This window comes from Arvicola amphibius, chromosome 8 (assembly GCF_903992535.2).
Source record: "Arvicola amphibius chromosome 8, mArvAmp1.2, whole genome shotgun sequence".
Lineage (NCBI taxonomy): Eukaryota > Metazoa > Chordata > Mammalia > Rodentia > Cricetidae > Arvicola > Arvicola amphibius.
In genome coordinates this window covers 54,954,540-54,967,250 of record NC_052054.1, presented here as the reverse complement: position 1 = coordinate 54,967,250, position 12,711 = coordinate 54,954,540, and the positions used below count along the sequence as shown (strand labels likewise).

At 47.1% G+C, this 12,711-nt stretch overlaps 1 protein-coding gene across 1 annotated transcript; it reads right to left on the bottom strand.

Annotated features, from left to right (window-relative positions):
• Positions 1-2,535: 2,535 nt before the first annotated feature.
• Cd24 (CD24 molecule) lies at positions 2,536-7,617 on the bottom strand. The gene is made up of 2 exons (XM_038339842.1): positions 7,483-7,617; positions 2,536-4,180 (listed from the first exon to the last, which is right to left on the bottom strand). Exons 1-2 carry the CDS (start codon positions 7,549-7,551, stop codon positions 4,019-4,021), a joined length of 231 nt encoding a protein of 76 aa, XP_038195770.1. The 5' UTR covers positions 7,552-7,617; the 3' UTR covers positions 2,536-4,018.
• Positions 7,618-12,711: the final 5,094 nt, after the last annotated feature.

Here is a 12,711-nt window from a genome sequence, read left to right as displayed (position 1 = left end):
GATCTTTAAAGAGAGTAATTCCAACAAAATGAGGGGCATAGCTCAGTGACCCAGCATTTTCTCAGCATCTGTGAGACCCTAGGTTCCGTTCCCAACTATGAAAGTGACAATAAACAGAAGAGGAGGAGGAGGAGGAGGAGGAGGAGGAGGAGGAGGAGGAGGAGGAGGAGGAGGAGGAAGTTTCCACCAGGAGACAATGATCCCATTAAACTAGAAGTTGAGATAGCCACCAGTCACTTAGGGACTGTATCAAAGTACGAATAAAGGACTTAATCTAATCATCATTGATCCTGCTCACCAAGGAGGAATTAGGTTGCTACTCTACAACAGAAGTTAAGGGAAAATGAGCTTGGAAAACACACCCTAAACCAAGCGTGGTTGCCTGCACCTTTAATCTACCACCCGGGGAAGCAGAGGCCCTGAGTTCCTGCTAGCCTGGGAAGTGAAGGAAGGGAAGAAAGGGGAAGGGGAGAGAGAAGAAAAAGGGAGGGAGGGCTGATCTTAGGGCTTCTCCCTTAGTGCTACTTTGTCCTGGGATTAAAATCAGCAGAAACCTACGACAAACTTCAAGTGACAGCATGGGTCACTCTGCCAGTCTAAGAACCACAATTAGATGAAATGCATACTGACAGAAAGGAGATATTGGCGTGGGAAGGAAGAAGGCAGCTATAAATACTAGACACAGCCAAGTGGACCCCAGTTTAACTCCTCCCTTGTATCTTCAGTTGACTTAAGGTTTATTAATAATTTGTAGTGATGGCTGGCATTGTGAGTTACAGGACCCTGAGGATGAACACAAGCCAGGCATGGTGACACACATCTGGAACTCTAGCACTCAGGAAGCAGAGGCAAATGAGTTCAAGGCCAGCCCAGGTTATATTGTTAAAGAGTGAAAGACCAGCCCAAGTCACATAGTAAGACCCTGTTGCAAACAAGAACAACAAAGGAAATGTGTGTGATGGCACCTGACTACCTTTCTAGGGCTCAGGAGACTGAGGCAAGGTCACCCTAAGTTTGAGACCAGCTTAAGTTACATATAAAATGAGGCAGTCTCCAAAACAAAAGAAAATGCTAAAACCAAAGTAGGGTGAGAATTAACACAACCAAGACTGTGTATCTTCCTCTGGGATGTTTCTGTTTGTGAGCAAAATACTTCTAGGTGAGGCACTACGGCTATTCTTCATCTGGAGACAAAGCATACTTCAGTGATCTGTGAGATGACTGATGATGATGTGTGTGTGTGTGTGTGTGTGTGTGTGTGTGTGTGAACTAACACTGGGAGGGGGGCTTTCTGACTCTTTTTACCTGTGCTTGGGACCCTTTTCCTCATGCTGGGTTGCTACATCCAGCCCCAATAGAAGGGTCTGTACCTAGTCTTATCGTATCTTGTGATGAACTGATATTCCCGGGAGGCCTGCTCTTTTCTAAAGGGAAATGGAGGGATGGATGGAAGGGCGGGCAGACACTGGGAAGTGGAGGAGAGGGAAGGGAAACTGCTGTCGGGATGTCTTAAAAAAATAGGCCACAGTTACTCCAACCTTAACCTAGTCAGTTACTCCAACACTAGCCTACTATGCTCCGTATTGCATGGAGTAACCTGTAGTTAAAACTGAAACGTGTTCTAGATCATCTAAGCCTAATGTTGCTCATGGAAGTCCACCTAAGGACAGCAGTTTCCAGCCTACCCCTTCTGCATGGTCCCAGAACCACAGTAAAAAAAAAAAAAATGTTAGGGGTATAGGAGTGCATTTGGTGTGTGGAAGAAGCAGGAGGGAGCAGGCAGCTTAGAAAACCAGAGGGATGTGCAGACCCCAGGCAGATGGGGAAAGTCGTCCTGACTTCATCCCATGGGATGGGATGATAAAGACTTCATCTTCAACCCACTAGATGTTCCCCCACAACCTCCTGTCATTCAGACATCAAACCCAATGTTCAAGGCCATCACGGTTTCTCGGCCCACAGTCCCTGAGCCCAGCCCTGCTGATGCTGTCCTCAGAGTGACAACATGTATCTTGCTGTCATCACATAGACTTCCTCCTCTCAAAGGCATCCGAGTTCATAGGTCATGGGTACCTTGACACAAAGCTGGCACTCAAACGACTGTTGAGTAAGGAGGTGTGCCTCATGAAAGGCTTACAGATGTCAACTTGGAGCCCTGCACTCGGGAGACAAAGAAGGTGGATGAAATTCTGTGGCCCAACCTGCTGTTAGCTGGCCTTTCAAACAGAATATTTCAGTTAAGATGAAGCCTCAATGGCTTATTGAACAGCCATGATCACTTATGCTTATTGTACAAGAAACACTTAAAATTTCAACAGACACAGCCAGGCAGTGGTGGTGCACACCTCCAATCCCAGCACTTGGTAGGCAGAGAGGCAGGAGGATCTCTGTGAGTTCAAGGCTAGCTTGGTTTACAAAGCAAGTTCCAGGACAGTCAGGGCTACACAGAGAAACCCTGTCTCAAAAAACAAAAGAGAACCAAAAAAAAAAAAAAAAAAAAAAAAAAAAAAAAAAAAAAAAATCAACAGACTACCCTTTCAGCCATTTCTTCACTTTATTTACAGTTTGTGTTCAATGCAAATCAATTCCATAACATGAGAAGTTACTATGAATCAAAGCATAAATACACAAACACAATATACAATCAAATAGATGTACAGCATTCAGGTACGAGGCGAGAAGGAGTGTTCATTCACACACACAGTAGCTTTGGGTCTGTGAGATCTCCTTGCTCCCAGGCAAGTTTCTAAAGGTGGAGAAAATGACTGGTTATCAAGACTACTGTGGCCATATTAGATCCCAGAATGTGTAAGCATCAGTGTGTGACCATGCGAACGAAAGATTTTTTTCAAGGAATGTCTGTGTTTCAGAAGGGATGTGTGTGTCAAGGCATTGGAAAAACTCATGGTAAAGCCAAGCTCCCTTTCAGGCACAGGACCAATGTCAAACTATCTAAAAATATGAACTGATAACCAAAGTATCCCAAATGTGGCTATTCTGATCCATTGTTTTGTTTCTCTGCTTTAAAAAAAAGTATTTACAGAAATTGTATAAAAGACTTTGTGAATTCAATGCAAGTTAGCTTCCAGGCTTCACGCCCCAAATGCTAGGTTTATGGTTTTGGCTCCTTTGTATATTTGCCTTTAGAATTTCAAGATTCATAATTTTGCCTTCCTAACAGACCACAATTTAAGTTATGAAAACCCCTCAACATATGCAGAAACAAAAAAGGAGCATTTTGAAATTGGCTGAGGTCAACATAATTCTGCTCTCTGGAACCAGTTTACATAAGGGAATCTGGCACACTTTGTGAAGAAAAGATGATGGAAATGCCTACCATTTGACTTTTGAAATAAGATGTATTTAATGATGGCCGGATTTGGGGGTGGATTCCAATCCGTTGTTGCCTGGCACATGTCAATTACTAATAAAGGTCAAATTTAATGTCAAACCTAAAGTCACTGGAGTGGGGAAAATGTTCAATTCCAAAGAGAACAGCTCAACAATGGAGAACTTTACCTAGAGCTTAGCATATTAAATTAGTAGTAAGGAAACAATACAATGAGGATTTAAAGTAACACCTGGTAGTTCCTTCCAACATATACATAAATAGCATCAGAGAAGCTTCTTAAGGTCACCTAACCGTGTTATGGCCTTAGAGGTTGAATGAGCCAATGAAAACTGAATCTCCGTCCCACATCCCATCATTATCTCTACATAAAACCTACGTTGATTTCAAGTTAAGAGTTTTAAGTGTCCACATTTCTTAAGCCACATTCAAGGAAATCATGTCAGCTCTGGCTGTTATCTTCGTCGTGATCATAAAACTCCAACAGAGTCAATATTGGCATTCACCAACTGTCATACCCTTCACATGAATTCTCAGTGTTTTCTGTTGAGGTGTGGTAGTAGCAAATTTGATGTGGACCTGTTTCTTCCGGGTCACACTGGACTTGTGGTTATCATCTGGGGTGGGTCTAGAAGACGGGGAAGTAGAGACGTTCCTTGGCCTGAGTCTCTAACAGTAGAGATGTAGAAGAGAAAGTGAGACAGCGAGGAGACCGGCTGTTGACTGCAGGGCACTGCCACCTGCTCTGGTGGTGGCATTAGTTGGGTTTGGGGCAGTAGAGATATTCTGGTTACTTGAAAACGGTGCAACAGATGTTTGGTTGCAGTAAATCTAAAATACATTAAAAAAAAAAAAAGATCACAGATGAACTTTTCAGAATCATTCATAGCTAGTTCCATTTACACTCTGTAATAACATTTAAGCAGATAATAGTCATTGTTGCTGCCGGAGAAGAAATCAAGTACAGGATTTGAGGGATAGCTCCACCCCTGATCTACACCTCCAGTCCCTGAGTCCCCCTAAATTTGCTCTTCCCAGCTGGGCAGTGGTGACACATGCCTTTAATCCTTTAATCTCAGCATTCAGGTGACAGAGGCAGATGGATCTCTGTAGGTTCGAGGCCAGCCTGGTCTACAAGAGCTAGTTCCAGGACAGGCTCCAAAGCTACAGAGAAACCTGTCTCAAAAAAAAAGTTTGTTCTTCCCCATTGTCCTCCTAGCCACGAAATTTTGAGTTCACTTGGTCCTACCTATCCAGATTTTAAAACCACCTCTATAGATACCAGAGAATATAAATAAAAATAAAAGTTCTTCAAGCCAGGTGTGGTGAGGCCCCATCTTAGCATTCGGGAGGCAGAGGCAAAGGGTCAGGAGTTCAAGGCCAGCCTTGGCTACATGAGACCCTATCTCAAAAAACAAAGAGATCTCCAGACTACATAAGCGCCAGGGTCAGGACTGCTTCTAACTCTGCATAATGTAATAAAAGATCTGATTAGTCTGGTTTCTGGTATTATATGGATTTGCTAGCATTGCAGCAAGGTTTCCTGTTTCCCTAGACAAGGGGACATTTTAAAGTTGGGCCAGGTTGTAGCTTAAATCTGTAACCCTAGCACCAGAGAATTTGAAACAGAGATCTAGAACTTAAGGCCAGCCTAGATTTTACAGGTAGACTCTGTCTCAAGAAAACAAAGCTTGTGTGTGGCCAAGAGTTGTGACACACACTTTGAATCCTGGCACTTAGAAGGAGGCAGAGGCAGGTGGGTCTCTCTAAATTCAAGACCTGCCTGGTCTAAAGATCAAATTCCAGGCCAATTAGGGGTTATTCAATAGGACTTGTCTCAAAAACAAGAACAAAAACAAAGAAAAAACTTGTGTGTAGTATGGGGGATCTGGGGGGTGTGCACACACTCCTGAGATGATTGAGGTCTGCGGTCCTAGTTTGTTGGGTCATGGTCTATCCTGGTGTGCTGAGTCTTTCTGGTTTCACACAGCCTGGCAACCATTACCTCAAGGAAATACCTTAACATTTAAAACTTAAAAGCACACGGGGTATCCTATCCGCTCTTTTGAAATCTTGAAATTATAACCCTGCCCAAAACTGGCCACAATATTTATCTTAAACTGAAAAATGGAAGCTAACCACCTAGGGATGGATAGCATTGGTAGAACACTTTCTAGCATCTGCAGGCTCTTGGATTTGATCACAAGCACTGGAGGTTAATAAAAACAATGATTACTCTCATCTAAATTTCAGAGATACTGAAGAGTCCTTGCTCTCAGGCAGAAGGACTTCAGTTAAAGCACCCTACCTTCACAAAAGGCAGGGTTTGAAGTTAAATCTCTCACTGTCTCGCTGCCTGGACACTAGCTCAGCGCTGTAGCCAGGAACCAAGGCTTCCTCTTGTGTCCCAGCATCCTAGTGGCATAGCCACCGCTGCTTTTGCGAGCCACGAAATGCACAGTCCAGCGAGGCACGTGATACTCTCCTTTGTCATGGAACAAAGGCTGATCCGAGTTTTCAGCCCTCACTGAAAGGGTTTGCCAGGGCTTGCAAGAGCTTCCGATTACAGGCAACAGGGAGGACGACGTGGCACCAAGTAACGAGTCGAGCCACCCGTACAGTCGGCAGCCCCTTGATCCAAAGATAAACCCTTCTAAATCAGCACTAGCGCCTTTTGTTCTACACGCGTAAGGCCATTAAGCAAATATTGACTAAAGAAACGTACAAATTGTATCCAAAGTAGACTGCTCACAACAAAATCCTGGTCCAGTCAATTATACTTACTGGGCGCCTACTGTGTGTAAGACAGAGCCCGTCCTATCAGGAACTAGCATTCCCACGAAAAGAACATTAATATGCTGAATTGTTTAAAAAAAAAAAAAAACACGGAGCCTGTCTGGGGCACCGGAAAATAACTGTTCTTTATTTATATAAAGAGCTTTTAGTACAGCAGGTGACAAAAAAAGAAGAAAAAAAAGAAAGGAAAAGAAAAGAAAAAAACCTAGTGCACCAATCTGAAAGTCTAGGGGTCCTCTCCAACACTATTAACAATTTTTAAATCTTAATTATTAAATTGGCATTAAACAGTTTCCTCCATCAAGCTGCCTTGATTTGCTTAATCAAAACCTCCGTAACATTTCGATAGGGATGGGGGACTGGGGAGAAGGAAATCTGGGTGAGTGAAACCAGCGGGTTCCTTGAGGCCGAGCCCCTCCTCCATGGGTGGCGGGTTGGGGGGCTGAGGAAGGCTCCCGGGCACACCCAACCCACAAGAAGACAATGGGGTACAGTTACCCTGCCCACGGTGGGGAAAATGAAGCGCGCTCCAAGCTCTTGGGCTGCTCTCCCAGGTGATCTCCCAGGTAAGCCCGGAGCCTATTTGTCTAGGGACCAACGATCCGGAGCACCCAACTTTTCAGGGGACGAAGCTCGAAGAGACACTCCTGAGCGAATCAAAGGCGATGGAAAGCCATCGGCTGCTTCTCCGAGTCCCTCCCTGATCTCCTAGGCTCAGGTCTTATTCTGGGCGCGGCGCCTTCAACCTCTCGCCAACGCAGCCAGAGCAGCGCCACCCTCGGTGTTGGGGGTGAGATCTGTACCCGGGACAGATCTAAAGAAAAAGCGGGGGTGGCTGGGACAAAGCCTGACGGAGACTCCGAACACTAAAGTCCTACCGCTCCGCCTCCCTAGAGCTAGCGGATCTAGACGGAGTTGGAGCCCAAGGTAGTCAGGGATGGAGGTGTGGGGTCGCACCGTGGGAGTTTGTAGCATTGGGAGGTCCCTAGCTAAGCTTCAGGTCGGAGGATTAGGGTGGGAGGTAGAACCTCAGCCAGGGCTTCTTGGGCAATCCACAAACCAGTTTGGACGATGGAGGATGGGCGTGTGCCACGCTCCCCGAGGGGGACCGTCCCCTCTCTCCTCTCTTTGTGTGGTTCGCTGGGAGCACGAAGACCCTCAGTGGGAGGGGAAGGGGCGCTCTCGAGAGAGAGTCCACATCGTGGATTCCTCAAGTCAGTCACACAAAATTCTCTCCCTACCCCAGTGCGTGGCCGGAGATAGGGACTTCATCCCTCCTACACACGCACACACCCCCAGGGCGCGGCCCTAGTGCCACACCAAGCGCAGGGCCTCACCTGCGTGGGTAGGAGCAGTGCCAGAAGCAGCAACCCCAGTCCCAGTCTAGCCACCATCGCTCTGCCCATGTCCGCTCCGTCGGCGCGCGGCGGGACTCTGTGGATACTCGCTGCGTGGAGGTCTGCTGGACTCGCGCGGGCGCAGGCAAGGTGGGGAGCGCGGCGGGCCGGCGGGACCTTATATACCGGGACAGCCACAATAGCCGTGACGTGCGGCGCCCGCCCACCCGAGCTCTCCTCCTCCCCGGCCGCCTCCCCGCCCCGCCACCCCCACCCCCCGCGCGCAGCTCTCGCGCCCCCTCCCCCGCCGCCTGCACCCAGCCCGGAACCACTTGGGATGTCCCGGGGCGGCCAGCGCGGCAGGTGGGCGGGAGCCGCGCGTTCTGGCTGGGCTAGGGTTCCCCGAGGCGGGCTGCGTGCACAGGCGCAGGCGACTCCCACACGGGACCCGGGGCGAGCACGCGAGCCACACACGCCGCCCGGCCCAAGTTTCCTTTGTTTCCCGGACCCTGCCATCTTACCCCCCAACACGAAAAGTCCGAGCCGCGGGCGCTGCGCGGGCTACGCGGAGCTCCGGGCTGGGTTTTCTCAAGGGTCGGTGGCAAGGGAGGAACTGGGCAGGATTGGCAGGACCCTTGGCTGCGGCGCGCGGGGTTAGCGAGGGAGACCCGGCGCCGCCTCGCGCTGGCCCTGGGCGGCTGCACGGCAGGGATCACAGGGACCCCTAGCCCCAGCCGTAAGTATGCTCCGCTGGGTGGCTGCCCCTGCAGCTGCTGGCTTTGTGTTTTGAGCTCCTCTAGTCCTGTATCCAACGGAGCGCACCCCGGCTACCCCGGCGGCATCCACCCCGACCTGGGGAGCAGCCGGTTGCGCACGGCCACGGGGCGGGACACCATGAGGGACTGGGAGTCGGTCCCAATGCTCTCCAGCCTGTCTGGGCTTAGGGACCAGGACTCAACGAGACTTCCCACCCTGAGGACACCCCTCCCCCAACTGCCGCGGCCGCGGGTCCCACCAGAACTCGGGATTCCTGGGGACGCGCTTTTTGTGGCTCTGTGGGACAGCACTTGCTCATGATTCGTTTAAAGAGCGAACGCTTTCAGGATCAAGCCAGTTCTTTTCCATAGTTGCCATTTAATAATATAAGTCGGTGGGGAAAAAAATTAGTCATCTGTCTGCACATTTTAATGGAATCTTTCAGCCCTTCTGTTGTGAAAACTTTAAAGCAAATTTTAAAAGTAATTTAATGGTAGATTTTTTAATTTTTAATCACAGGACTTAGACCTTTCGATTTGAAGTTTAGCCCACGTGTTTTACAGACCTTAAAACAAAACAGACCAAACCTAGCAACGATGGAAATTTGTTTAAATTTCAATTTTTGCAGAACAGCCTCGTAGAAAACAAGGTTGGTTTTATGGGAGCAAACTAAACAATGGAATCCATAGTCGTTGGTTTGTGACTGCTTTAGCCTGAGCCTCACCGGCCAGCCACATCCTCTCAGTAACTTTCCACGTGTAGATGTGCTTGGGAACACAGGAATTTTTGTCTAGCTCCAGTGGACTTTCCTGTTTAACAGTTACCACACTGTAGAGAAATGCTGTTCTGTGCAGAGTCCCAACACTCCTCTCCCAGGACGACTGACTCAATAGCTCCTAATCCCAAGCGCCCTGTCTTCAGAGATTCCCGAGGACAGGCCTGTGGAACTACTTACTATATGCTACTCATTCCTGGTATTAACTTAAGGAAGTGTGCTGGGGCCGTGGTTAACAATACAGCTTCTGGAGCCGGGCTTTCGGGGCTCAAATGCTGTGAGACATTGGTACTTGGGGCGGAAGGCAGCGTCTTCCTTGGTAAAATGTACTATAATTGATGGATTATTAAGCAATTATTGTGCGCCAGGTGTGGACGCCCATGCCTGGAATTGGAGCTCTCAGAAGGCGGTGGCAGGAAGATCACTCGCTGCAAGACCAGCCTGGTCTACAAGTTCCAGGCGACCTGGGCTACATAGTAAGACCCCTGACTCATAAAACAAACAACAAAAGAGTACTGTGTCTGAGAGTAAGTGCTCGCTCTCTCTTGGTGTTTGCTCCCTGCCTGCAGCTAGCAGGAAACCAAAGTGTTTATCTTCCTTCTATCTCCGTGATTCAAAAGAACAAGGAGCTGAGGCAGCGCCCACAATCGGTGAAGTGTAGGGGACCTCCACCTGAACCCACCTTCTCCACAGCGGAGGACTTGCAGAATTCCCAGCGGGCCCCTTGCTCATCTCCCCAGAAGCTCTCGTGGAACTTCATTGGGCCCAGAAGCATAGCCCTAAAGGGAACATGCTTCGCGCCCCTCCTGACCTACTGCTCTTAAAGCCAGAAGTAGAGCTCGGCTTTGAGCTTCTTGTTTGTGAGTCTGTTCTTCCTGCTTTTCCAGTCTGCCACAGTTTGCTTTTCCTCTTAGCCAAGGATAGCTCACACCACTGCACATGTCCAATTTACATTTCATAGAGAAAATACTGCATGGAGTGATTTTGAAACTCATTAGTTTTTGTATTGATACGTGTGTGAAAAAGTCAGAACTAAGATCAGTTTTCCTGAAATTGTCTCTGACCTACTTTCTTGTTGCTGTTTGACAGTCACCGTGTAGCTCTGGCTGACCTCAAACTCTAAATCCTTCTGCCTCAGCCTCCGGAATGCCGGGGACTACAGCTCTGTAGCCTGACATTCTGGGTAAAATTGCACGGGTAAGACACACTTCCTGCAGTGCACACCACCGAAAGGAATGCTGACCAGCTAGACTGATTGCCGCGCTCAGGAGAGTCCAGCCCGGATTTAAATCCTGCTCCACCAGTTCCCAGGAGCCTGTCTGCTTTCCAGCACCTCCGGGGACTGCACCTGTGACTGCACCTATGTACAGGGGACACAGCCCTAACTGAACGAATTCTGACATTTAGCAGGGTGCTTGCTCGCCCAAGAATGCATCAAGCTGCCTCTGCTGCTGCCGTGGGCATTATTCTGTGGCTTTTGAAATCCTTCGATCTCCTCACCCCCCCTCCCAAGTATCTTTGTACGTGGTGTTTCTTTTCTTTTTCCCTCCGTGTTCTGTTTATTTGGTGTTGAGGAGGAGGGGCTCTATGTGCCACAGCGCACAGGTGAAGGACAGAGGAGGACGTGCAGAAGTCAGTTCTCTTTCTACTATGCAACTTTTAGGATTCAAACTCGAGTCACTGGGCTCCGTGGTAAGCACCTTCCCCCACCAAGCCGTCTGGCCAGCCCTCATGTGGCATTTTATTTGTGTATCGGTGAGGTCAGCAGCACAAATGGCATGGGTGTCATTTTTACTCTGGGGCACAGAGATGTTAAGAAACCTGGTCACAGCCACCGAGTCAGTTATGATGCCACCACCCAAGTTACAAAGTTCCAAATTACTTCTGCTTTGCTGCAAAGAACAGGGACCTGGGTAGATGGTATATATAGCTCAGTGGTACAACTCACCCAGAATGTACAAGGCCCTCGGTTCAGTTCCTGCTATTGCCAAGAAAAAGAGAGAGAGAAGAAGAGAGGAGGGGCTACGGCAGGAGGATTGTGAGCACAATGCTAGCCTGGAAACCTACCAAGACCCTGTCTCAAAGTAGGAATAAAAGGACTGGGGATAGAGCTCAGCAGAGACCATTAGCCGTGCATGCAGCAAGGCCCGAGATTCAATTCCAGGGCCTGGGAGTGGGGAGTGGGGCCAAGGGTGCAGAGACTACGTCTTGACACACACACACACACACACACAAACTGTATCTTCTACACCGAGCACTCAATATCGGATAAACAGACTAATATTAAGAAAGGTTAATTTGCATTTTGATTTAAACAGTAAGTCTTATTTTTAGAGAAAGCCAAGATTAAATACAGAGCTAAATTATTTGATGTTTGTCAGTTTCTAGCAAAATGGATGTGAAATAAATAAGGTGTTAATGCAATAAAGCATGCCTTCTGTGCTTCATTATACAAACAGTGCCTGGAATTTAATTAAAATTCCCTTCTAGTCAATGATGTTTGTGCTCACAATACTCTTTCTTAATTCTGTGCTGCCCTGCACTTAGCTGGCATTCGATTCTTCATTTTGTCTTGGTCCTTTATGTAAGCTTTGTCCCTCACTCTCGCCAGACAGGGGAAGTGGCAAAGTGGCTTAGCATTCTACTGAAGCTAAGTCCCTACTGAAGCGGTTGAATCAGCCGGTCCCTTCTCTCAGACACTCTGTGGGGATGTGCTGCCCTCTGCTGGCCACAGGGATTATCAGCGTTCGCTGTCAACAAATAAAAGAAAAACCTTCCTTTGTGCTAATAAAAAAAAAAAAAGCCTGAATTTTTGATGCTCAAGAAGCTAATAAGCACTGTGAGTTTCTTTTGCAGTTAGGTCATTTTTTTTTCCTCTAGATTGTTTCAAATTCTCCCAGATCTCCAGCTTCACCCAACAAGAAAACAATTGTAAAAAGAAACAGTCCAGGCTACTTTTACATGCAAATGAACTACTTTTCCATGCAAATGAAGTAAGGTACCGCAGACTGAAAGCCCCAAGTGTATTGTTGTTGCTTTTGTTTAAGGGAATTAAAAGTATTAAAAGTAAAGAGGAGTTCTTAAAGTCTTTGGCCAAAATTTAAGTTCAAAGTTTTATGAGTTATTGTGTTGGCAAGGATGTGAGAAAAGCTCTTAGGTCCCGTAAGAAAGTATACATTTGTTAGTGTTAATATTCATGTCTGCCTCTGGCAATTGAGTCTCCAATATTAAATAATAATGTTAAATTTAGTTCAAAGATAAACTTGTATAGCTGGGCAGTAGTGGTGCACACCTTTAATCCCAGCACTCAGGAGTCAGAGGAAAGCTGATCTCGGTGAGTTTGAGGCCAGCCTGGTCTACAAAGTGAGTTCCAAGACATCCAGAGCTACACAGAGAAACCCTGTCTGGGGGAGGGGAGGGGAGTTCATCCAACTTGTAGGATGAAGGATTAATGTACAATAATTAGTTGCCATGTGTAACAGACTGAAACAAAATCACTTAATTATCCAGAAATTGAGGCTTGGCTAAAGAAATCATAATTTATTTATACTATAAAATATTACATTTAAGGCTGCAAAAAACATTAAATTCTTTTATATAGTATATGTATTAATGTGTGCACATACATATGTAACATATGTGTTACACGTCTGTATTGTATTATATGAAGAAATCTCTATGATAAATTCTTTTTTGGG